Below are 25,035 nucleotides of genomic sequence, written 5' to 3' on the forward strand. Positions count from 1 at the left end.
GTCCTTCCCCTTCCCAGTCCCCGCCCTCCCTCCCCGGAGGAGGGCCCAGGTCTCCTCCCTTGTGCAGGCCGCCCCTGCTCTCTCCTCCTGCCTGTTCTTCCTTGCTTTGCCAGTGCCCATGCTTGGGCATGTGGAGCAGGGCAGGGAAGAAGACCGTGGCCATGGCAGGGCAGGGAAGAGGACCGTGGCCATGGCAGGGCAGGAGCCCGGGAGCCCCTCAGCTCCAGCGCCTCCTGTCTCACCGGTGCGGCTGCAAGCGCCGAGGGAGGCCTTGCTTGGCGGCAGGCCGGCCAAAATTCCAGGTCTCCTGAATTCCAGCTGGTGCTTCACCACAGCTCTGGCGGAGAAGCTGAGAGACTTGAGCAACACTGGATCTGGATGTCTAGCAGGGCTCACGTCTGCCGTTTTGAAACCTGGCCCTGTGTCCTTCTCTTTGAAACGTGGCATTGATCTAGGAAAACTTTCAGAGATCCTACCAGCTCTAACTTCTCGGAGGTTAGAGCTTCTCTAAGGGCTCGGAGGTTGGATTGCCCCCTGGGACCGAAAAGCGCTTGCACACGTGGGTCAGTGGACAGAGTCAGCTTAGGGAGTCAGCAAGTCGGGATTTTAATTTGTTTTGTTACTGATTTGGATGAGACGTCGCATTCTCTCTGCTTCCCTTTTCTGCTTTACTCCCATCTTAGGGTGTTCTAAGAGTCCCCTTCCATAATGGGAGGGGGTGGGCTTTGGAATCAGCTGGAGGTGTCAAGATTATGGGGAAGTTGCTGGTATTTCCCACTAGGTCTAACAAGCCTTCTTTGCTCAGTCCTTCTTTGGGTGTTTCTGCCTTTACAGAGAGGAGAGTAAGGCCCTCAAATGGTCCACTGATTTATTCTATCCCCATGCCAGCCACCTCCTTAGGACTTATGTCCACTCTCTGGCTGTCCCTGGACATACACCGACAGGATAAAGGATGAACAGTGCCCTTTGTGACTGAAAAAGAACTTAAATGTCATTGGTGGGTCCTGGAGTGGCCTGAACTTTAAACGAGGTGGCACCATCCTAAGTGGGCCACAGATGGCAGAGGCAAAGTCCAGGGTAGCAACAAGGGCTTACTCGTGCTACTGAGAAAATGGCTTGTGCTGAGTGCCATGACGGGGCGCAGAGAGATGGAGATGGCTCATATGTCCACCAGGTGCTGACAGTCTGCCTTGGCAGAAAGAGCAGGGTCATCAGTTATCAAAAGGCAAGGCAGAAAGCAACCGTGCATGACAAAGGGTGTGAGCAAGTTCTGTATTGGTCGGGTGCTGGGGCATCAGGGTTCCTCCACAGCAAAGGTCAGCATTTCAATAAGGTTTTGAAAAACAGGTAGAGCCTGACCAAATAATGACTGACTGTCCCCCAGATTCAGGGAACACCCCTATGCAAAGACTCAAAAGCAAATATCATGGTGTGTGTGTGTGTGTATGTGTGTGTGTGTGTATCTGAGTCATGGCAAAAAATTCCTGTGCTCTAGGTTTTCCCAGCATTCAAGGGCCTGGGCCTCTGCCTCTCCCCCTCCATCTTAACTCCTCCTTTGCTCCCTACAAGCTAAAACTCATGGAAGCTGCTGCAGACTGGTCTCTAATGCCTGGGGTAACTCAAGCCCACACCCTGCTATTTGCTTCTATGAAACTTGCTAAGAAAGCAGCACAGAAGCCCCCCAGCCCAGGTTCCCGTCCCCCTGCCTCCCCCTCACTACCACTTTGTGGCTCCTAGAACATTTTGAAGTACAGTACATGCCTCATGTTACATTTCTGTTAGGCTGCAATAGAATCAAGTGTGGAGCTTGGCCTCCAGCGCCTCTGGTGGAGAGAAATGGAGTTTGGAGAGCAGCAGTCTGGGCTACCGGACAAAGCTGTGGCCCCCTCTGAGGAGACCGGAGTCTGCGAGGGATTCTAAGCAGGAGCAGGCCTGTGGGGCTGTCAGGAGCATCAGGACAGTGCAGCCACTTGTCTTGCTGATGGGCATCTCTGCATTTCACAGAGAACTGAGGGCACTCTCTTCCCATCCACTCTCTGCTCCTTCTGTCTCTGCCTCCAGGTCGTCCTCCTTGGCCTCCAGCGCCTCTGGTGGGGAGTCTCTGTCTGAGGAGGAGCTGGCCCAGATCCTGGAGCAGGTGGAAGACAAGAAAAAGCTCATTGCCACCATGCGGAGTAAGGCTTGGCCCATGGCCAAGAAGCTTAGGGAACTCAGGTGAGAGGCAGTGGTCAACCAGGACTCAGCTTCTTCTGGTGGGCACCTGAGCCTTTTCCTTCTCTTTGCCTGTGGGACTTGACAGCAAAGGGGATTCGCCCTCTGCTTTGGCCCCCACAACGCTGGGAGCTATGAAAACCAAAACAGACGTGAGTGAGTAAGAAGTGACAGTTGACCAAGGGCCTGCTACTGACCGCACCAAGCAAGGCCAGGGGTCAGACTGAGGACCTGGCACTCAGATCTACACCCTTCCACCCCCTTGCTGCCCCACCTGCATCTGCATCCCACCCCCTCTGGCTCTTCTGTACCCGCTCACAGCCTTTACAGGTGCGCTACCACACCCAAGCCCCCTCCCCACACACCTCACTAAGTTCAGAACTCGCGTTCTTTAAGCACCAGGATTTCTCTGCGTGCAGCACACTCACACCTGAAGAGTGGAGGGCTGAGTGGGTCTGCCTCAGCTACCCTGGTGTCCCCACTAAGCTTGCAGTGGCACCCCGCGAATACTGTTCTGTGAATGAGGAGACCCAAACCAGGCCACTGACTCCCGCTGGCCGCTCAGTCCATTCTCTGGCTTTCCTGCAGAAGGCTGGCTCGCCCAGCATTTCATGATTCTTGAGTGAGCTGCTGTTTTGAAACAAGGGCTGGAAGCACACTGCTTAACTTCTGGTTTTCTACTGCACAATTCCCATCCAACATCACCCTCTTCCTCTCCTCAAACCCCTCATCAGGTCAGACTTGCTGACCTTAAACAAATAAGCAATCAGCCAGTTGTTTCACCAGTAGGACACATTTATTCAGAAACAACAAAAGCAATTCTGAACCCTGGGGTCTCATTCTCACGATAAACAGAGCCTACTTCCCAGAACAAAAGAAACAGTCTTATATAGATTTTAGGGGGTTGTTATAATCCAAGAGTCCATTGGAGGGAGCTGGGCATTAGAAGTTGGAGGCTTTTCATTGGCTGGGTTACACCATGTTCTCATTGGCTGGCCTGTGGCTGGACAGCTTGGGGTTGGGGCCTCTCCTTCCTCCAGTGGGACCCCAGAGGGGAATTCCCTCTGGCTAGTGGCTGCAGTTGGCCAGGGAGGCAGTTGAATGACTCCTCTCCCAGCCTTCTTTTTCTCAGTCTCTTTCCCAGCTCCCCCAGAGCTGGGCTCCTGCTCCGCCAGGCACAGAACATCCATCAGTCACTAACAGAACCTCACCCCCCCTCTCAGGTATCCCCAACACATCTGTTAGTAACAATGGGGAGAAATCGTCCTTGAGGCTTATGGAAATGGGGAGGCCTCAGAGACCTTAAACATGCCCAAAAGCCATTAAGCTGCCCAGAGAAGTCAGACATCTTTTCCAAGCTTGAGGGCTTCACATGGGGTGGGAAGTGGAAGGCCTGGGAGCTGGAAAGACTCCTGTCTCTGTCCCTGGAGCAAGTCGGTCTTCTGGGCACACAGTGGTCAGTGTTTTCTTCCCTCAGTCCAACCTCTTTCCTCTTCCCTCTCCCAAGACTTCTTAGCCCAGAATCAACTCTGTGGCTCTCCAGCCTCTGTGGCTCTCCAGCCTTCTCTCTAGCCTGTGCTTCTGCCTAGATGTTCTTTGCTACCTGCTGGCCCACCTGGCTAAGGCCACACCTTGTTTAAGGCTCGTTCCCAACTGTCCCCTCTGCAGGGAAGTTCGCATAGCCCCTGACCCCTGCCTCTCCAAACTCCAACGCACTATCCCCTCTCTTTGCTGGGCTGGGTCTTTTAGATATTCCGGTTCATAGCATTTGCTGATGTCATGTTCTAGATACTTCCACCATGACCCATTTCAAGCTGCCAGAGTTTACCAGTTATTTGGCAACGTTCTTAGGAGCCAGTTCTCACAGGCTCTAGCACCTTCCCGCACAATAGGTACTAGACTAACTGATCCATGTGTTTTTCATCAAGCCTTCCCCAGATGTACACTCACTCACTCAACATCCATTCAACATCCATGCACTCTGCAAACCCCTTCTGAATGCTGGATTCACTCTATCACTGCCGTAACAAATGACCATATTCTCAAAAGTCAAAGCAACATTCTTTTCATAGTTCATGTTTATATGGGTCAGAAGTCCTGCCTGGCATGGCTGGGTTCTCTTCTCAAGGTCTTACCAGGTATCTGCAGAGCTGTGGTGCCCCCTGGGGTTCCAGGTCCTCTTCCAGATTGAGCAGAAGTCATTTCCTTTTCTTGCTTTCCATGGGGCATTCTCCAAAGGGGGCCCCTTTAGAGGGTTGAGAAATCTCGAGCTTCAAATTTCTCTGACTTTCCTGTCCATGTCTCTCTCTTCTGTCTTCTTCTGTTTTTAAGGGCTTATGGGTTGCATTGTGCCTCTCCAGGATAATAATAATCCGAGATAATCTCCCTGCTGTAAAGTCAGGGGTTTTAATTACATCTTCAAAAATCCCTTTTGCCATTCAGGGGTTTATCGCAGGGGCAAAGGTCATGGGGAGCAAAATTCTGCCTGCAGATACCCACTATGTATTAAGCAATAAGAGAGGCAGAAGGCCCTGCCTTTGTGGACTTGATATTCTAACTAAGGGCATGAAACACTGAAGGTTTTTGGTCACCTATAAACCCCATAGTTCAGATCTTTTGTTTAGAGGTTAATTAAATTACTGCCCTTTGTGGTTCTTGCTGTTGGTGTTGTTTTTTCCTAACCAGGGAGGCCCAAGAATTTGTGGAGAAGTACGAAGGAGCTTTGGGAAAGGGGAAAGGCAAGCGGCTCTACGCCTACAGGATGCTGATGGCCAAGGTGCGTTGCGGAGGCCGCTGGCCTGGGGAGGGCTTGCTGGGCTGTCGGCCTGCGAGGCCTCTGCAGGCACCTGCCGGCCTCCCCTCGGTGCCCTAGTCCAGAATTCTGAGCCTGAGGCCTGACTGACCATTCATCCAGGAATGGAAGTCGACTGTATCCTGCCCGTTTCACTCACTCACTGGGAGGTCTTCAATGTACTTGACATTTGTTTCCTCATCAGAAAGAACGAAAGTCACAGAATTGATGATGTTGAAACCACTCGAGTCTTTTTCTTCCAAGCATAAATCAGGACACACTGAGTCACTGGAAAGCCAGAGTGCTATGATGTGATCAGGGTCTCACAGGGGACAGGCAGCAGTCACCTGAGGAGGGGCAGCTTTGCATGCAACTGGGATGTGCTATGACTGATTCATTATGGGACTTTCTAAAGTGTTTGTCCTTTACCTACTAAGTTGAAAACCATTCTTTTCAGTCACTTAATTCTTATATTGGGCCTGTTTGGGAACTTTTATTTGAATTCACTCTCCCATGTCTCTAGCGCAGATTTCCTATTTTGCCATTGTTTTTCAAAACCATGTTGGCTAGCTTTGTCTGTGTTCCCACGCACCTTTTTAAAATCACTTAGTTAAGTTTCAGGACCTCAAATAGGGATTTTGTTTGGGATGGCTTCAGTCCTTGTTTAACTTGGGAACATTTATCTTTATGCTATTCTACTAATACTATCCATTTCTCAAGTCTTATTTTACAACCTTGCGCAAAATTTGTCATTTTCTTCACATAGACCTTTTTCCCTTTTTCTGTGCCTTACGTTTCTTTCTGCAGTACTTATGTTTTTGTTGCTTTTTTGTAAATGGGATCATTTCCCCATTTATTTAATAACTAATTATTGTTGGTAAGCTACAGATTTGTGTATTCATTTTTATCTGCTTCCTTTTTGGCATTCTCTTATTTATGCTAGTCATTTCATCTGGGTACATATATAAAGAAATTTTGTTGGCTTCTTCTAAATGTGATCTCTCATCTTATTCTCAAGTGTGGGTTAACAATTCTAGAACGGTTTCAGTTGAGCGGTGATCTCGTGTCTCTTTCTTGAAAATAACTAGTATTTCACATTAAGTTGATGGGAGTTGTTGACTTGAAATAGATTTTCTTTCTCAAAACAAGAAATTGTCCTTCCGCAGACTTCCATTTTATTGGAAATAGATATTTGATTTTTATCAAACACTTATCCTTTCTTGCTTTTAAGTTCCCTTTTATTTCTGGGGTAACCTCAGTCACGATGCATTATTCCTAGTCCCATAGGCACATTTGGTTTTACAAAATTTCATTCATGGCTTTCAGGACAGCTTTGGATTCAGTGTGTGCTTGTGCCCCGTGCTATAGCACTCAGCAGATTTTAATGCTAGGGTTGTGCTCACTTCCGTTGTTAAAAGGATTAGCTCCTCTTTGTTGCTATATATCAGCTTATAAAGAACAATTATTAATTTGGGGACATTTGAAAGAGGACACCCTTAAAACTTTGTAGGTCAAGCACCATTTTTGTAGACTACCTTGATAATTTTTTATGTTTTCCCTATTTATCATATATCCGCATTTGAAGTATTTCTTGGGACCATTCTGGCATTTCACATTCTTCCCACAGCTTGATCATTTCAATTAGATTTTCAGATGGCTTACCAAAAAGCTGCATGTGGTGGTGCCACTTTAATAATTCCTTTCCATATATGTTGCACATGAATCTCCTGTTCCTAATTTTATTTTATCACCTTTTATTGTTTGTAATTGCTTGACTACCTATGGGTCATTTTGTTAATTTTACCTAGAAACTATTTATTACCTAACAAATGTATGCTCAGAGCTTTTTTTCTCCCACTATGTGCTCTTCAAATATATCTTGATAAATGATTCTGTTCACACATGTGTTTGGTCAGATAGTTCTAGCTTCTTCTATAGGAAAAGATTGGTTGCCTATTCTCTGTCCTCTGTATTTACTTTCCCTCGTTTTTATTTCTTTGTTTTCTCTCTCTTTGCATTCTCACATTTATTCTCAATAGCATTGAATCAATTTCTTGTTTCATTAATAGTCTTTATTATGTGTAACACTTATTTTCATCCTACTACTGGACTTTTAACTGTCTTGCCATCCTTCTGTATTTCACCTAGATTTTTTTAAACTCCACCTTCTTATTCTTTACAATAGAAGCCTAATTTTCTATATCCTATGAAGAACACTGCTAAAGTGGGGCCTCCTTGGTGGTGCAGGAGTTAAAGTCTCAGTGCTATCAAGCTATCGTCAGCTTCTGCAGCATGAGTTCCATCCCCAGCCAGGGAGGTGACCCACAAGACACAGCAGACCTCTGCTGTCTGCCTGCTGCTTCCCTCAGCAGTGGATTTCAGTAGATCCATCTGTTCTACTTCCCACTCAATGTCTAGTGAATCCTCACCCCACACACTTCTGGCCTATACCCCTTGTATAAATAAATCTTTAAAAAAAAAAAAAAAAACACTGCTTAAAAAAAAAAAAAAGCACTAAACCAGTACCCAGAATTAATATATCCCAGAGGAAATGCTGTCCAAAGGTTTCCAAGAGTGGCACTATGTCAAAGGCCTCACTGTTTGTGCTTAGTCATTCAGATGCAGTTCTCATCCACAGACAGAGGTGTAGTTTGCCTATGTTTCATTAGGCTACTGGTTGAAATGTGGTTTTTTCTATAAATAACTGAAGCAAGAGACAGACCTTTTTTTAATCAGATAGTTCAGTCCCGGATCAACAGCTACATGACACAGCTCTAAGGGAGGTCTTCTGACCACACACACTCCAGCCAGCATTCTGAGTCTGTGAGTCCAGGGATAAGAACTTCAGTGCAGAGCTTCGCCCAGGCCTCTCGGCTCCTGCCCCCACCTCCGGCAGCATCATTGTCCAGGTGCCCACAGCCTGGAAGAGATGTTGAGTGGTTGCCAAGCAACCAATTGGCAGGCTCTGTCTCCAAAGGCCTCACTTAGCAACACTCATTACCCCTGCGGCCCTTAGTCATGCAAGCCTCTATTCCGTACTGATTTTATCAGCAGTCCATCAGGAGAGTCATCTCTCTGGAGGAGGGCTCACATTAATAAAGCTTATGAAACTGACATATAAAACCATGCTCAATTATTAATTTATAAGAAGTAACTTATGCAAAAAGAGGAAAGTTTGAAGTCTATATCCACAATCCTTCTGTTTTTCTGACAGTAAATTACTTGCAGTGGAAACTGAGCCATAAACCCTATTCCAATCCATAAATTTGAAATGAAAAATCGCTACTACTAAAACCAAAATTGTCATTGTCCAGGTGATAGGTAACTGCTTTCCTTATAAACAGGGCTACATCTTAGGCCATATTAGTCAAACATGAGAATCAGAACTGTGAAAGGTAGCTGCGGTCATGGGACTGGAATGTCCAGCGTCCAGCAGCTGCCATGGCCACCCGCCCCCCCTCCCCCTGTCCCGGGGATAGTTGCCATAACTGTCACCTAACGTTTTTGCTTCCAGTTCCCTCTTCCCTGCATCTGTGACTCGCCCCCTCTTCTGCCAGGTGGTTTCCTGCCTTAAATAGTAATTTCCTGCTCCAGATAGGATCAGTGCTTCAGGTCTGGAGTCACATTTGATTCTTTTCATGTATTGTTTCCCTTCGATCCCCTAGTGATTTTACAAGGGAAAATCTCATTTCCTTCATGAACAAGTTCTTACAAGACCTTTGTAATAATAAAAACGGATCTTAGGATGTCTCGGTGTTGCCTCTGTGCCTTTTTTTTATTTCAATTCCACATGGATTTACTTCCAGAAGGTGGAGCCACTGGCAAACAGTCCTTCAAAGAGCTGACGGATTTCCACACAGCAGCCAGACGGCCACTCAGGCTGACTGGTACAAACTCTGAGTGCTAGAATGGGGAATCTTCTGTGGGGAAAAGCAGAATGCCTTCCTAATGTCGAAAAAATCCTAATTCCAAAAAAACAGGAGCGGAGTAGGAAGCCAAGGATTAAGGCCTCCTGGCCAGTTCACCAGCATCAGAGTTTAGCACCAATTCTAGTCGGATTCAGGCACTTAGCTGTCTATAGAATATGGCTGTGAGAATTGTGAGACTTCTTTTGCCCTTAAATTTTTGGATTCTGATAAAGTAAGTCATATCAGAAGTTGCTGTCCCAATTTGACACCCCTGGCCCTAATTATACACCAAATTTCTAAATTATTATTTAAACTGTCCTCATCTGAAATTTCAACAACACTGTAGCCAAATGCAAGGTACTATGTTACCTTGGCTTTTCTTTCATTTCACACCTGTCTTTGGAAAATGGAGACGTGGACGTCAACTGTGGCTGTCTGGGTTAAAAGACCCCAAGATGGCAGCCACACCCACAGGTCGACCACATGTTGATGCGTCAACATCACATGCTCTCAGTGTGCCCCACCAGACCCCAAAGCAGTATGTTAATGAACTGAAGGTATTATTTGTTTAATTTCAGAAATGGGTCAAATTTAAGAGAGATTTTGATAATTTCAAGACTCAGTGTATTCCCTGGGAAATGAAGATCAAGGACATTGAAAGTAAGTATTTTTGTCATTATCTTTATTTGGTTTACTCAAGTTTTCCAAGGACATGCATAGTGTTCTTGACCAATAGACAAGTTTATTGCATGGGTTCTTTAGCAGAAAAAAGATAATCTAGACTTTTGGCTGGTCAGACCAATATTGAGCTTCCTCAGATTCTGACTGTGGGATCCCCAGCTGTCAGGCACTGCCACGGAGATTTAAGTTGTTTATCTGAAAAGAGAAAATGGGCACCAGGGCGTCTGTTCCACCAGCCGATGTGAAAATTGAATCTGTCCCATGCATAAGTCACTTGAATCCACCGTCTCCTCCCTGCAGGTCACTTTGGTTCTTCGGTGGCTTCATATTTCATCTTTCTCCGGTGGATGTACGGAGTTAACCTTGTCCTTTTTGGCCTAATATTTGGTCTGGTCATAATCCCAGAGGTAAGAAAAGAGCCTCCTGTATTTTTTAATAGTGTTGAGGTTTATGATGACCCCCGTCTTAATTTATCTTTGTCAAATACAGTGAAGCAATTGCTCCTTTAAAATTCTATACTTACGTAGGGCCCTCCCTGGTGGCTCAAGGGGTTGAAGCGCAGCACTTTGAAGCTTTCCTCAGCCACTGTGACACGAATTTGATCCCCAGCCAGGGAGGTGACCCACATGGCATGGCAGAACTCTCCTGACTCGCCCGCTGCTCCCCTCAAGCAGTGTGTTTCACTGATCTGCCTATTCTGCTCACCACTCCGTCTCTGATGAATCCCTCACCCCCGCACCTCTGGCCTGTGCCCCAATTCTATAAACATAAATAAATAAATCTTTAAAAAAAAATTCTATACTTACATCAATGCCCAGGTAGTTCAGCATAAAGAATAGAGCCACAATCCTTGCGTCTCTGAATCAAGAAGTGAATCCCAGATTTTTCTACCATTCATTTTCTTTAAGATCAGTGGAGAATTAATTATCTCAGTGTGCTTTTGTTCTTTGCCCCTTGTGGGGGGTAGAATGAGACAGAAAGCTTTATGACATAATTATTACCCCCCAAGAAACCTTGCATTTGAATAGCACTCTTCATTACTGTCCCAGATAGAATCTTATTCTGGGTAATGGATATCATCTTAACTGTAGCTGAGTATATTGAGAGCTAAGAAGGAATAAGCAATGAATGCAGAGTTACCCAGGATATTCGTGACGTCTGAGAGCCCAGGTCTGCAGTGTTGATATGGGATTGGCCAGGCACCTTGGCTCACTAGGCTCTGAGCACAGTAATTGCCACAGCCCTGCCCTGCGCTATGTGGTACCAGTGTTTAGTGCCCAGAGGATTTACTTCAACATCTTCTAAGGGAACGATGTGCCTCGTTACCTCCATTTGCTTTCATTACTTGGTTCTGTGATAGCTTACTAATTCCATGGTATTATAAATGGACCTGGGAGCATATTGGAATCCACCTATAGTGACATCCTTGAGAAATTTTCTGCACATCCACCTTTCAGGAAATTGAGAGACTTCTATAGAATGTGAATTAAATCAGATTAGTTGAAGAAATCAATGGTGTATTAGATAGCATTTGTAGCAAAGGAGGGTTGTGTTAGTTATTAAGCTGTTGAATTCTTTTCTGCATTACCTAAGAAGAGTACTTATAAATAGGTCATTAACTAGACTTTATGCTCCTTTCTATGTAAGCCTGGAAATCAAGAGTTATGGGTCCATTTAATCTGGCAGAAATTCTTAAGGCATTATTACTCTGGGACCCAGAGATAAGAATTTTAAAACTTTCTTTTTAAAAAGTGTACACAAACATTCTTGTACCAAGTCTGTTTCTCCTCAAGGGGAAAATATTGTCAGAAGCTAACTGCAAGTTTCATTTCTTCCCTCCATCGTTAAGGAAGTATACATTTTCCCCTGTAGCCACTGGGAAATTCACCTTCACAGAGCTCTTTGCTGTCTCCCTGGGAGTTTTTGATTCCAAATAGATTTATTTCCATGAGAAGAAGGCATATTTAAGGACTGAAAACCTATGAGACATTGCTAAAATTTTGCTGTAGAGGTGGAGGGAGGTGGTGAGAGGATTTACAGAGAGAGTGGGGAGCAGAACAGACAGATTGCCGAAGTACACTGCTGAGGGAAACAGTGGGCAGGACAGGAGAGGTCTGATGTGCCATGTGGGTCAGCTCCCTGGCTGGGGATTGGACTTGTGCTCCAGCAGCTGAGGCTGGCTTCATAGTGCTGTGCGTTAACCCATTGCACCACCAGGGAAGGCCCTGTGCTTGTATTTTCTCATGTGACATTGCGCATCTCTGTGCCCTCGCCAGGTCCTGATGGGCGTGCCCTACGGAAGTATCCCCAGAAAGACAGTGCCTCGGGCAGAGGAAGAGAAAGCCATGGATTTTTCTGTCCTTTGGGATTTTGAGGTACCATGCCAGCATGCCAGCTGCTTCCATGTCATGATTATGAGGCCTAAAGATTGCACAGATAGGTGTGAGTGGTCTCATTTAACAATGAAAAAAAAAAAAAAACAGTGCTTTGATCCAATAGGATCGGAGACCTCTGCAAAATGAGCTAGCTGGCCTTGCCCTCAGTAGTTGTCCTGGGATCCTGGCTGGGTGTGATCCCTCTCCAGCCACACACTCTGAAGGATAAGGTCTCCCCATAAGGCTTCGGTCCCCCTCATTCTGCCAGCTCTGCATAAAGTGGTCTCCCCAGATGGTTTTCTTCCCCCACATCCACCATAATCCCCTAAAACTATTGCCCTCTAGACTTTCCCTATTTTTTCATCGTCAACAAAATGTCCTACCTGGCCCTCAGGTTCAGTACCTGTCCAACCTGGAACTCCTCCTGTGCATCCCCTCTTGCTCGATTCCATCATCCCATATCCAGAAGAATTTGGAGCCCTAGGTGCGAGTGCCTGCAGGCGCCCACACGCTTCTCACCCCACATTTTATCTTGAGTGTTAACAACATTCTCCTCTGCACAGTATAATGGAATATATATCCCTAAATCCCTATGCACAGTATAATGGAAAACTAGAGAGACAGAGGGGGAGACAGGGAGATCTATTATGCGGGACATAAACAGAAGAAGAAGAACATCCTTCCTCTCCTCCCCCAGACTGCCACTAAAGCCCCGAGAAGGAAACCCTGGTAGGATGAGTGTCTGATGTTTGTGCTGACCTTAAAAACCCAGAACCTTTGGATTTGCTGTCTGCAGGGCTACATCAAGTATTCTGCTCTCTTCTATGGCTACTATAACAACCAGCGGGCCATCGGGTGGCTGAGATACAGGTTGCCCATGGCCTACTTCATGGTGGGGGTCAGCGTGTTCGGCTACAGCCTGATGATTGTCATTAGATCGTAAGTATCACTGTCTGAGTTACAGGCTTTTTCCTCTCTTCCCAGGGCCACTGTGTGCCTGCTTATCTTCCTGGGAGTGGGGTAGAATGATTTAGAAAGAAAGGAAGGAAACATGGCAAATGTGGGTTGTATTATGTGGTATAAGAGATGTAAACAGGCTAATATGGTAAAGTATGGGAAATGAATAGAAACCCCTTTTGATGAGGCTGAGCTCTGCCAGCCATACTAAAAATCTTGGGCACAACATTTTAGACAAAGGCAAAGCATGTGCAAGGGCCCTGGGGCAGCAGATACGCTCGTGAGTATTGGCCAACAGAAGGTCCCTGTGACTTAGGTGGGGCCAGGTACTGCAGGACTGGAGAAGTTTGCAAGGCCTGTTTCTGCTTTCCCCGTGACTTAGGTGGGGCCAGGTACTGCAGGACTGGAGAAGTTTACAAGGCCTGTTTCTGCTTTCCCCGTGACTTAGGTGGGGCCAGGTACTGCAGGACTGGAGAAGTTTACAAGGCCTGTTTCTGCTTTCCCCGTGACTTAGGTGGGGCCAGGTACTGCAGGACTGGAGAAGTTTGCAAGGCCTGTTTCTGCTTTCTCCAGAGCTCATCTTGCTCAAGAAAGCTCTTCTGCTTCTCTCTAACTTCAGCTTGTGTGGAAAACTGAGCCTGGCACTTGTCAATATACAAACAATAAGCTGAAGTCAATGTAGGTGGCTATGATTAGCTGTCCTCTCTGGTCCCAACACTGTCTCTGTGATCAGAAATGGCCTTTACTATGGCTATGTTTCTTCACTCGTGTTCTCTGAAGGAAAAAAAAAACTGACCCAATATCAAAGAAAAAAGAATTTTTTATTATAATAGTTTATTTTTATATCACTGTGTGCCCTTTTCCATCTCAGTTGTAATCCCCGTGGGCTTCCCATCACCCAATCACCCATGTGCCATCACCATAGTCCAGTGCACTCCCCTCCTCCTGTTAAAAAGAGAGAAGAAAAGAAAAAATCTGGCCCAGCCCATACATCGCCTTCTTCTAAGTCAGGAGCCTGCCATCCACTGGGGGCATGAACCAGACCACCAGGACCCACTAGCCTTCATACTGTTAGACTTTATGCCAGACAAATGTAGGGATGTGAACATTTCCCCGAAGGTTAGCTGCCAAACAGCTAACCTACGCCAGCTAAGTGCCTGGAACAGCAAAGCCCAAAAACCATAAGAGTCAGAGAGGCACAAACTCCCGCCCCCCATTCGACCAGGTATCTGGTAGAGCTTGGAGTTCTGACCCCCACAGGACTGCACACAGAGAGAGCTTGGAGAGTGGTGGATGGGCTGCCGTACCTCAGCGCAGGCCCGTGGTGCTCCCAACCAGGCCACTTTAAAAAAGGATGTTACCTGGTGGTGGTACCACGGGCCTCAGGGCTTATTGGACATTTACAGGTGAATCAAGCCACAGGAAGTCTGGTTAGAGAGGACAGCATGGTCAAGTGTCCTGTGTCCTGCAGGCTCCTTAGTGCCCAGCTGCACCAGGAGAATCTGGGTGGACAGCGCTCTGACTGTCAGTCATCCAACTCAGATCTGTCTTAGCCCCCATCCCTGTTGGCTCCTGCCCCTCACTGAGTGTCTGAGATCTATGCCCAAGACCGGCTCAGACCAGGCTTGGGGGGCTGCCGCGGCAGAATCTGGGCAGACATGACTGCCCTGTGTGCCCTGCAGGATGGCCAGCAACACCCAGGGCACCACGAGCGAAGGGGAGAATGATAACTTCACATTCAGCTTCAAGATGTTCACCAGCTGGGACTACCTGATTGGGAACTCGGAGACGGCAGACAATAAATACGCCTCTATCACCACCAGCTTCAAGGTAGCCACCCCAGGGCAGTTCCTACTTCACGGGGAGAGTTGGGGCCCCTCTGGTCATTGGGAGGTCATGAGGCATTCTCCCAGCAAGAGCTTTACCAGAAGCGGGAACCTGGCTCTCAAGCCTCTGGGAAGAATACTCATGGGCTGCCCCCCAACCCCCATCTGTTTCTTGAAGTGTAGAGAGCCAGGGATGCCAGGCCAGGCCCCGCCTGCATCCCTGTAGAATTGTTTCCTGCAGCAGGAAGTGATAGGACTCATCTGCAACAGCAATTCTCAGTTGTCTCTGTATGTTTGAATCACCTGAGGAACTTCCAAAATCTTCCAGATCCTAGACCCACGGGTTCTGGCATAATTGGTCTGGGTAGGGTCCAGGCATTGGTTTGGTTTGGTTTGGTTTGAAGTGCTCTCAGTGATTTGAATACCCAGAAAGGGCTGAGGATCCCATTTTGAGGGAATGGAGGAATCAATTAAGTGAGCACATACTCATCTGTTCACCAAAGAGGTGGTCTGTGGAGGACAAATAACTGGAGGGAAAGCAGGTAATGCTGCTACAACAGAGCAGCATTACAAGTCGGATTCTTTCCTCCATGACTGTAAAAACTATCCAAAGTTCTTAAAGTTCAGTGTTTCTCCTGTCTAAGAAACCAGATTTTGTTTCCTCTCGACTCTGGCCTAGAATCAGAGGTCAGAGAGTAACCCAGCTGTGCTTGCTGTCATGTCTTCCATCATCTCCCCTCCCCAGGTCCTTCCTGGAGAAGTGGGCTGCTGCCCACTGATGAGGCCTGCGGGGGGGGGGGAGCACCCCCCTCCCAGGAACACGACTTGGCCTCAGCAGCTCTCCCTGGGCTGCATGAACCCCTGGGTGCATGAACCCCCATGCAGTTGGAGGGCAGTGGGTGAACAGGAAGCTGACTCCATCCTCTCCCCCCCACACACCCTCCTCACAGCAAGGGCACAGCATCCAAGGGCAAAGTGGAGGTGTCAGTGGAGACTTCGGCTGTTTCTGCAGGCCCAGAAAGAGACAAAGAAAGCCAGTGCCTAGGAAGTACTTTGAACATCTGGGAAGGAGAAACAGCTCCTCTGAAGCTGTTCAAAACAGACAGTCCCCTTACACAGCAGACACATGTTGTAAGAACTGGGTGCATTTGTCAGGGTTAACTGCTGGTTGCGTTAGCTGGACCAGAACCTGAAGGTGCCACTGTATTCAGTCTCGTTCAAGGTGCTACGGCTGTCTGGGAGACCTCACTTTTCATCCTGCCTCTGCCATATGCTACTTAGTTTTCATAGAGAATTACTGATGCAGAAGACAGAAATTATAATGAAAATTAGCTACATTTTTATAAGCTGCAGCAAATTAGAAAGTAATTTTAGGCCCTCCCTGGTGGCGCAGCGGGTTAAAGCACAGCACTAAGAAACTAAAGCTACTACAGCATGAGTTCGATCCCCGCCTGCCCAGGAGGTGACCAGATGGCGTGGCAGACCTCTCCTGACCTGCCCGCAGCTCCTCTCAGCAGTGTACTTCAATGATCTGCCTGTTCTGCTCCCCACTCTGTCTTTGGTGAAGCCTCTCACCACCCCTGCACCTCTGGTCTGTACCACAGTTCTGTATGCATAAATAAATAAACCTTAAAAAAAAAAGGAAGAAAGTAATTTTAATTCCATTCATAATAAAACTACATAAACTACTTGACATTCCTAGGAGAAAATTTACCCACCCCCACCCCCAAAAAGTACAAAACAGTTACACCAAAAACACACAACAATGTTGAAAGACATTGAGAAACCCAGAATAAATGGAGAGCTAGTCCATGTTCATGGATTAGAACTACAGCCCACCGTCCATATTCAAGCCTCTTGCTTACATTTGTAAATAAGATTATGTTGAACGAAAGCCACTTATACTTATTTACATATTGTCTGCGGTTGCTTTCTTGCTACAATGGCTCAAAGACAAAGACCATTGTGCATGGCCTACAAAGACAAAAATACACACTATCTGATATTTTTGTAGAAAAAGTTTGCCAGCCCTTGGATGAGAAGACTCGCTTCTGTTATGGTTCAATTTTAATCTGTTTGATTTCTAGATTTAAAACCATCCTAGTCAGACAATACTGAAATCTCCCTGGGCCTTACTTAGCACCTGTGATGTAGGAAATAATAGCAGTTACTCGACTGGTTTGCTTTGGGAATAAGAGAGCTAACCCGTGGCCGTGCTTAGCGCCGCATCTGGCACACAGTAAGCATTCGATTAAGTCTCAGCGTTTATTTTTCCATGTGCTAAAATAACAATAACAAAAAACAGACTTTCTTAAAGAAAAGAAGGAATTCTCCATAGGGGCAGCACCGCTCTCCTCATTTCCTCTGCATTATTTCATCTACGGAAACTTAGAAAGTCGCCTCGGGCTCTGGCAGGGAAGCTCCTGTGGGTACTTGGCCTGTCATTATTCACATCTCATTTTCACACACCAAGGAATCTATAGTGGATGAGCAAGAGAGTAACAAAGAAGAAAATATCCATCTGACAAGGTTTCTCCGTGTTCTGGCCAACTTTCTCATCATTTGCTGCTTGTGTGGAAGTGGGTACCTCATTTACTTTGTCGTGAAGCGATCCCAGGAGTTCTCCAAAAGGCAGAACGTCAGCTGGTATGAAAGGAATGAGGTAAGCACAGCATCCTCTGCTGAAGTGAATTTTTTGGGCAAAAACTTCCATCACACTGGTCCCTGTGCCATTCAGCTGAATTACTGAAAGTCTGGATTAGAAGACTGATGTTAGAAAGTGAAAGTCCATCCCTCTCCAGCTAAGTGGCATGAACATCTTGAACAAAGAGTCACCTGTTAATGGGCTTTTAGAATTTGATAAAGCGGGGTCTAATTAGCATATAAGCCAACAGAATAACCAGTTATCCTTTCCCTTATTAAAATGGTAATTTTTTTCTTGTGGCTGCACAGTGCCATACATTGTAAATCCAGGGTCTATGAATTCATGGATGTGATTCTGGACTTTCTTCTGTTCCATTGGTCTGTCTGTCTACTCCTGCACTAACAACACACTGAGGTATACTGTGTCTTCATAGTATATCTTGATGTCTATTACTTCTCTCATTGAGATGCACAATAAAACTCATTAAGGTTTTATTGTAATTATATTGGAGCCATAAATCTCTTCTGGGAAGTTGACATCTGTGGTAGTTTGCTAAAATGGCTACAAATCATTCCCACACTTATATGCACATTTCTTTGCATATAAGATGTGGGATCTGCTTCCCATGCCTAGAATCCAGCTGGCTTTGGCCATATGACTTGCTTTGCCAGAGGGCTAATAACTGTGCTGCAAGGGAACTTGAAAGTTGCTTGTGTATAGAACTTTGTTCTTGGGAACCCTGAGACCTCCATGAGAACAATCCCAGACTAGCCTGCTTCTGAATGATGAGAGACTCATGGCCCATTTAGCTCATCCTTTAGGTGATAGCTAATAAGCTTGTGAATGAAGCCGTTAACCATCTGCTGACCACAGATAAGTGAATGAATTCAAGTAAGGCTATAAAAGACCCACCAAGCTAAGCCCAGATAAAAACATTGACCCAGGGCCTCCCTGGTGGCCCAAAGGGTTAAAAATACAGCACTATGAAGCTGTCTGCAGCCACTGCAGCATGAGTTCGATTCCCAGCCAGGAAGTGACCCACATAGTGCGGCAGACCTCTCCTTTCTAGTCTGCTGCTCCCCTCAGCAGTGTATTTTAGTCATTCTGCCTGTTCTGCTCCCTGCTGTCTCTGGTGAATCCTTCCCACACCTCTGGGCTATACCCCAGTTCTGTCTGCATAAATAATAAAATCTTTTAAAAAAAATACTGAACTACAGAATCATGAGCTAAATAATAAGAAAGAATCTGTCTCCTCCTGCAAAGCAAGAAAGGATAGCAAAAGAAATGTGGAACTGGTAGGACAAATATAAAGCACAAAAGTAGAGAGATTTAAATCTAAGTAGATCACTTATTACAATAAATATAAATATATTAAAGTGCAAATGCAATTTACAATGAATAAGCCTGCAACATCAGGTCAGTAAATTATAAGCAGGATACAAAAGATGCCCAAGGTAGACTCTGCCCTTAGGCAGGGTGCAGTTTCCTTGCAGCAGACTTGCCGAGAATGAAACAAAGCAAAACAGCAACCTGCAGCAATAACATGCTCAGGTGAAATGCTTTCAGCTGCAATGTGTTGCAGGTGGAACTGTCCACATGAGTTAGAGAGACAAGGATTTTGTGGCAAAGGCAGGCGTTAGTCTGAGTATTAGACAAGCATGTAAAGAAGGGCAATGGGGAAGTGGTGCAGTGAGGTGGGAAGAACTATGTGAGCGGGTATGAAGGTAATGAGAAGCCAGGCTGATGGGCTGAAGCCAGAGTGAGAGGCAGAGAGAGTCAGGACCAGTCTAGAAGTGCTGACCATTTTCAGTTTGGTCAGTCGTTCAAGAATTTACTCTCCACCGGGCAAGCCACTTCAGCTGCAGAGACTATGTCTACTGTGGTCAGGTTATTACACAAGGCAGGAGTCTCCCAAAATTGGAGACAGGATTAGATGTTTACAGCCATACTCTGGACTAGTCCATTCTCTCTTCTGACTCTCACAACACGATTTTGCATGTGAAGAAATGAAGCTCAGAGAAGTTGTTAGTGACAAAGCCTTTGAGTGATGGAGCTGGATCTCCAACGCAGAACGCCCATTCCAAATGCCACAGTGGTCACTGTGTCCCTCTCCTGTTTGTGCCTATCTGTGATCTGAGTTGCCCAGCCACCATGCTCCTGAGATGGGATTATCGTGGGGACGCTTACCTAGCTCCCAACTCTACAGAATAAGAAGCACTGCCCCAGGTGTTAACTCATGCACTTCTCAGAGATGTTCGCAGTTCTTTATCAACACTCACAGCATCAATACCATGACAGCAACCATTTGCAGAGCAGCTGGGGTGGAGGGCACACGCTGGCTGTTCAGGGTGTGCTGTCCTCTTACCCAGGGTCACAGCAAGTGGCAGAGGAGGGGACACCAAGAAGATGCGTGGCCCTAGGGGTGCAGACGTGGTGGCCAAGGAAATGATAGTGATCACACAAGTAACCGGGCTTTCCTGATTTCTCAGGTAGAAATTGTGATGTCCCTGCTTGGGATGTTTTGTCCCCCTTTGTTTGAAACCATTGCTGCCCTGGAGAATTATCACCCACGCATTGGACTCAAGTGGCAGCTGGGACGCATCTTTGCACTCTTTCTGGGAAACCTCTACACATTTCTCTTGGCCCTGATGGATGATGTCCACCTCAAGGTAAAGACCACAACCCCCTCCCCATCCACCCCAGCCGCTGGTGTTCACCATAGAGCCTTTTTAAAACATAGCCATCTCCTTGGGCATAATTCTTTTTCATTAAATAAATTTTAGAAAGTTCAGAAAAAGGAAGCGAAAAACAAATCCCCCAGAACCCTATGCCCAAGTCAGCCATTGTTAACATTTTGCTACCATTCTTTGTTTTTCTTGTCTTTTTTCATATCACGTACCTGTCGCTGGGACCCTTCATATTTTACCTGCATCCTTTCCTGTGTGGTTTCATAGCTGCCGTGAATATGTGCCAGCTGAGGAAGTGTCCACTGAGGCACTGTATGTCATGGCTGACTTAACCTTTCGTCCCATGTAGGATGGTTATGAGTTCTCACAATGGGTGGCGCTGGCATGCAGCAGAGAGCAAGACACAGTCATGTTCCCAGGATACTCGTGCTGTGGGCAGGGGGAAAGACTTGTGTGCCTAGATGGGGCAACCCAGGGCAGCAGGAGGCGCCTAGGCGGGGCTCCAGGACCCCCTGCAAAGTCTTAGCAGACCGTGGAGAAAGCAAAGGGAACAGCTGCTACAAACGGAGCAGCTGGAGGGCTGACCCATCGCAGGGGAAGTGACCCGTGAGCCTGGGACGGACCTCTGCACGATGCCCCTCTTCCCCGCCCCCCACCTTAAGTGAGCGGCATAGACTTTTGAGGTTCACAGGAAGCTACCAGAGGTTCTAAGTATGCAGGTGACTGGAGCTGGCTCTTGCCCACCCCACCAACCTTCCTCTTTGTCTTCCCTCCTACTCCAGCGCCCTGTTCCAACCTCCTGAGCCTCACATTTTCTCCAAGAAGCAAAATGCCCTCTTGCCTCTCCCTCCACCCTCTCCCCAGGTTTAACCAGGTGACACACCCTCCCTGAGCATTTGGCTTGGGTCACTGCCTCCAGGAACACCTGTGGCCCCCACCCGTGTGATGCGGCTATTCTCAGGTTCCCAGGGAAAAGGCCCCACAGCAGTTAACATTCTGATCTGGAATTATCTGTCTGTTCACTTTTGTCACTTACTAGACTGTGAGCTTTCTGAGGGAAGCTCCATCTCTTTTTCAGTATCACCGTCATTTACAACCCCAGAATAGATCCTGAATAAAGAATCTCAAGAGAAGAAAGGATGATAGGAGACGGGGAGAGGAGAAGGGAGGGAGGGAGAGGAAGGGAGGGAAGAAAGAAAGGAGGATAAGTTATAGAATTAACTTTTCGGACACGACCATGGGCTTCTGCTCTTTGCCCCAGCTCTCTCCCAGACAGACTGACGGAGGAAGGCTTTCTGGACAGGCTCTGTCGCAGGGTCGGGCAGAAGCTGGGGGTTAGGGGGTGGCTTCTGCTCTGTAACTGCTCCTTCCACCCCCACATCTCCGGCTTCCATTCCAGCTGTCTAATGAAGAGACCATAAGAAACATCACTCACTGGACTCTGTTCAACTATTACAACTCCTCGGGTTGGAACGAGAGTGTCCCCCGGCCACCCCTGCACCCTGCGGATGTGCCCCGGGGCTCTTGCTGGGAGACAGCCGTGGGCATTGTGAGTAATTCCCGTCCCCTGTTCTCAGCTGAAAAGGTGATCCCTGTTCTCAGCTCTTTATTATTCCTTCCTAGATGTTTTCATTTTTTTAAGATAAATAATAGCTTATTTTTACATCATTTTGTGCATTTTTTCAGCTCAGTTGGATGTTTTCATTTTTCAACTGCCACGATGTCACACTAAAATTTCTTAGAAAGTCCAGTGCCCCACTCATGTCTCTCTGTGCCCTGTCTAGCATATATCAGCCTACTACCACTTGGTGTAGAGTTTTACTGCAGATTTCACTGGAAATCATGAGTGAGCATTCCTGAAAATGGGGTGCAGGATTTTGCAGGTATATGCATCTGTGTACATTTTAAGAAAGTTAATGAGTAGTTTTCATTAGAATCTCAAAAAGGAAACTACCACCTCCCCCACCCACGGTCGCTGCCACTTCTGCAGTTCCGCAGCGTGGCTCGGTGCCTGCCCGCTGCTGCGCTAGGCAGACACTCGCAGGCCGTGGTCTCGGCAGCACAGCAGCTGGCCGCTGCCCTCTCTTCCCCACCCCACCTCTTCGCATAGGGTTTGACTCAGCTGCAACCCCAAGGCGCTCTGCTTACGAGGGCTCCCTGAAGCACCCACTCACCCACAGCATTAGACCCGGTGTTTTTACTTGGGGAAGACGAGTACACAGAGGAGGGTCCTGGGGTTCTCGTGTCACTTCCTTCGTGGAGGGCTCGACCCTCCCAATCCTGATTCTTCCATGCTCTTCAATCCTCCTTCACTTAATGTGCAAGGCAGTTGGGCTCCCCCAGCTCCCGCATTTCTAAACCCTTCATCACTTAATGTGCAAGGCAGTTGGGCTCCCCGCATTTCTAAACCCTTCACGGTGCATAACAGAGTCCTTAAGGCATGAAACCCACCCTCTTCACCTGAAACCCACCCTCTTCACCTGGCAGAAGAGAGTCAGGCGCCCTGGGGCTCTTGGTGCATTTTGCTGGGAAGTCCTCGTTGCCCACCTCTGAGTCCTTGGCAGGCATTTCTCTCACCTTCCTCCCTGAGTGCCCATCGCTGCCCCGACCACTGGTGAAAGCTTATTTCTTTCTGGGTTTGAGGCGTCAGTCCTGCTCTCTGCTCACCCCCTTGGGCACCACCCACCATCCAAAAGACTCGCTCTGCATTGTACAGGGCTGTTGGTTTGTCCACTGCTCAGGAGCATTGACATGAATTCTTACTGAGTAATAACTGAGAACTTGCCGGCCGCTCATCCAGCAAACAGTTATTAATCATCTTGGAGGCTAGAAAAATGCACAAAGCAATCTCTGTGTCCTCTGGGAGCTCCAAGTCTATGAGCTGCCTTAAAGGTTGCGGTGTCTGGCAGGTCTTTTCAGTTTTTCAGGAAAAATGAAGAAATAAGGGATACTCTACAAAGCAGAGAAAGTTTTCCTTTGGGCTCTTGTGCTGTATACCTCAGTGAAAATGCTGTTTATTTTCTCTACACACCAAGAAAAATAAATCAAGTCGCAGAAGATAAAGAAAGCCAACTGCTGCCCCTAATGATGATGGCCCTAGCTAGGCAGCTGGCCTTTGGGGAGCTGTGGGAGACAAAGGTGAGCCCAGGTCCGAGACTGGAGCAGCATTCCCGATGACCCAGCACTGTTGTCCAATGTTCCGGGCAATTTGCATACATGAGCATTAAGCCTCCCTGCAGAGTTAACAACATCAGAGGTTTCAACAGGTTCAGTGATGATTCCAAGGCCGACAATCAGTGACTTGTACAGTTAGGACCTAATGCAGCATTTTCCAAGCTGCATTAGGGCTCTCTCTGCACACCCACTCTGCCACCGGGAATCAGAGGATCACAGAGAATTCGAGTGGATGAGGATGTTTCGTGCGTGCAGGCGGTTGGGAGATGTGGACAAGGTCAGAGACTGACCACTCTCTTTTCCTTGCTCTTTCTGGTAGGAATTCATGAGGCTGACCGTGTCCGACATGCTGGTTACGTACATCACCATCCTGCTGGGGGACTTCCTGAGGGCATGTTTTGTTCGGTTCATGAACTACTGCTGGTGCTGGGACCTGGAGGCTGGCTTTGTAGGTCACTGCTTGACGGGCACTGCACAGTGGGCATTTCAGCCATCCTCCTTGATCCAGCCAGACACCTTCCTGGGCATTTCTTTAGACGCATAATTCCAGCCTTGTGAAGTAGCAACCCATCAGTGTTTCCTATTTGCAAGAGAAAACCCTTGCTTTTCTGGTAACTGGAGGTGTCTGGCCTTGGGGATCGTGGGTCACACACTTCAGTACAGACAGGTGGTGGGTGGGACCATGCCACGGCAGCATCAGCTCTCAATAGGGGAGGCAAAGACGACCGGTCTTTGAATTCTACACTGGGCGAGCCACGGGATCCAGTGAAAGTGGATAAAGAAAAGTGGTAGTTCTTGACTTTTTAGACATTAATGAATCCTGGAGTGGGGGAGAGAAGATGTGGATATGAACATTTCAGAAAGTCCTGGAGCACACCAAGAACACAAAGCCACATCCTTTCTTCTGGAACCCTCTTTGAGAAACTTCTCTCCTATTTCCTCCACCTATGCTACGCCTCTTCCTCCCCTCCCTGCTAAAATGCCTGCTGTAAATGCACGTCATCTCCTCTCCGTGGTGACCTTCTGTGACCTGGCAGAACCGTTGGCCTCATCATGTGCCCAACCAATATTAGTAGTGTTTGGCAGGGGCACCCCTCAGCTGGACGTCTTGCCCCGTGTCGTCTTTGTCCGGCCCACTGCAGGTGCTGCGGCCCAGGTAGAACCCCAACATGCTTCTGTCCTATTATTTTTCCTTTAACCACTACACGCCTCCTCAACTCCATCTTAGCAACAGGGGAAAATTCAGCCCTGAAAGGTTAAAAACACACTTTTCCTTAATTTAAAAAATTGCAAATTTAAGAACTTCAAACTTTTCATTAAAAATTAGAAAACTGGCCCTCCCTGGTGGCACAACGGGTTAAAGCAGAGCACTATAACACTAGACACAGCCACGTCACAAGTTCGATCCCCTGCCAGAGAGGCATCACATGGCATGGCAGACCTCTCCTGACCCGCCCACTGCTCCCCTCAGCAGTGTATTTCATTCAACTGCCTGTTCTGCCCCCCACTGTGTCTCTGGTGAATCCTCTCATCGCCCCCGCCTCTCTGGTGTGTACCCCAGTTCCGTATGCATAAATAAATAAATCTTAAAAAAAAAAAAAAGTTGGAAACCTGCTAAAGCAGAATCTGAATCTAAAGCGCCTCTCTGGCCTGGGAGCAGGCTCCTTGGAATGAAATGGCTCTGGCTTGGTCAGTGAGGGGCGGAGCTCTGCTGTCACACCACCTAATACATAGCCCTCCCCCCTCCCCCCCTCCTCCCTCCCTCTCCCCACACCCCTCCC

General features: G+C 47.3%; 1 protein-coding gene across 1 annotated transcript in view; it reads left to right on the top strand.

The window, feature by feature from the left end:
- Positions 1-2,152: 2,152 nt before the first annotated feature.
- Positions 2,153-25,035, top strand: part of TMC2 (transmembrane channel-like 2) — a 29,872-nt gene continuing 6,989 nt past the window's right edge. Inside the window, exons 1-12 of the mRNA XM_012728114.1 lie at positions 2,153-2,214; positions 4,897-4,987; positions 9,489-9,570; positions 9,892-9,998; positions 11,868-11,966; positions 12,763-12,905; positions 14,606-14,753; positions 17,223-17,411; positions 19,883-20,062; positions 21,480-21,629; positions 23,574-23,795; positions 24,397-24,410. Of these exons, the coding sequence (XP_012583568.1) occupies positions 2,168-2,214; positions 4,897-4,987; positions 9,489-9,570; positions 9,892-9,998; positions 11,868-11,966; positions 12,763-12,905; positions 14,606-14,753; positions 17,223-17,411; positions 19,883-20,062; positions 21,480-21,629; positions 23,574-23,795; positions 24,397-24,410 (1,472 nt within the window). The 5' untranslated portion in view covers positions 2,153-2,167. The remainder of the gene's footprint in view (positions 2,215-4,896; positions 4,988-9,488; positions 9,571-9,891; positions 9,999-11,867; positions 11,967-12,762; positions 12,906-14,605; positions 14,754-17,222; positions 17,412-19,882; positions 20,063-21,479; positions 21,630-23,573; positions 23,796-24,396; positions 24,411-25,035) is intronic.

Source organism: Condylura cristata, unplaced genomic scaffold (assembly GCF_000260355.1).
Source record: "Condylura cristata isolate star-nosed mole 26May11 unplaced genomic scaffold, ConCri1.0 scaffold00022, whole genome shotgun sequence".
Classification (NCBI taxonomy): Eukaryota; Metazoa; Chordata; class Mammalia; order Eulipotyphla; family Talpidae; genus Condylura; species Condylura cristata.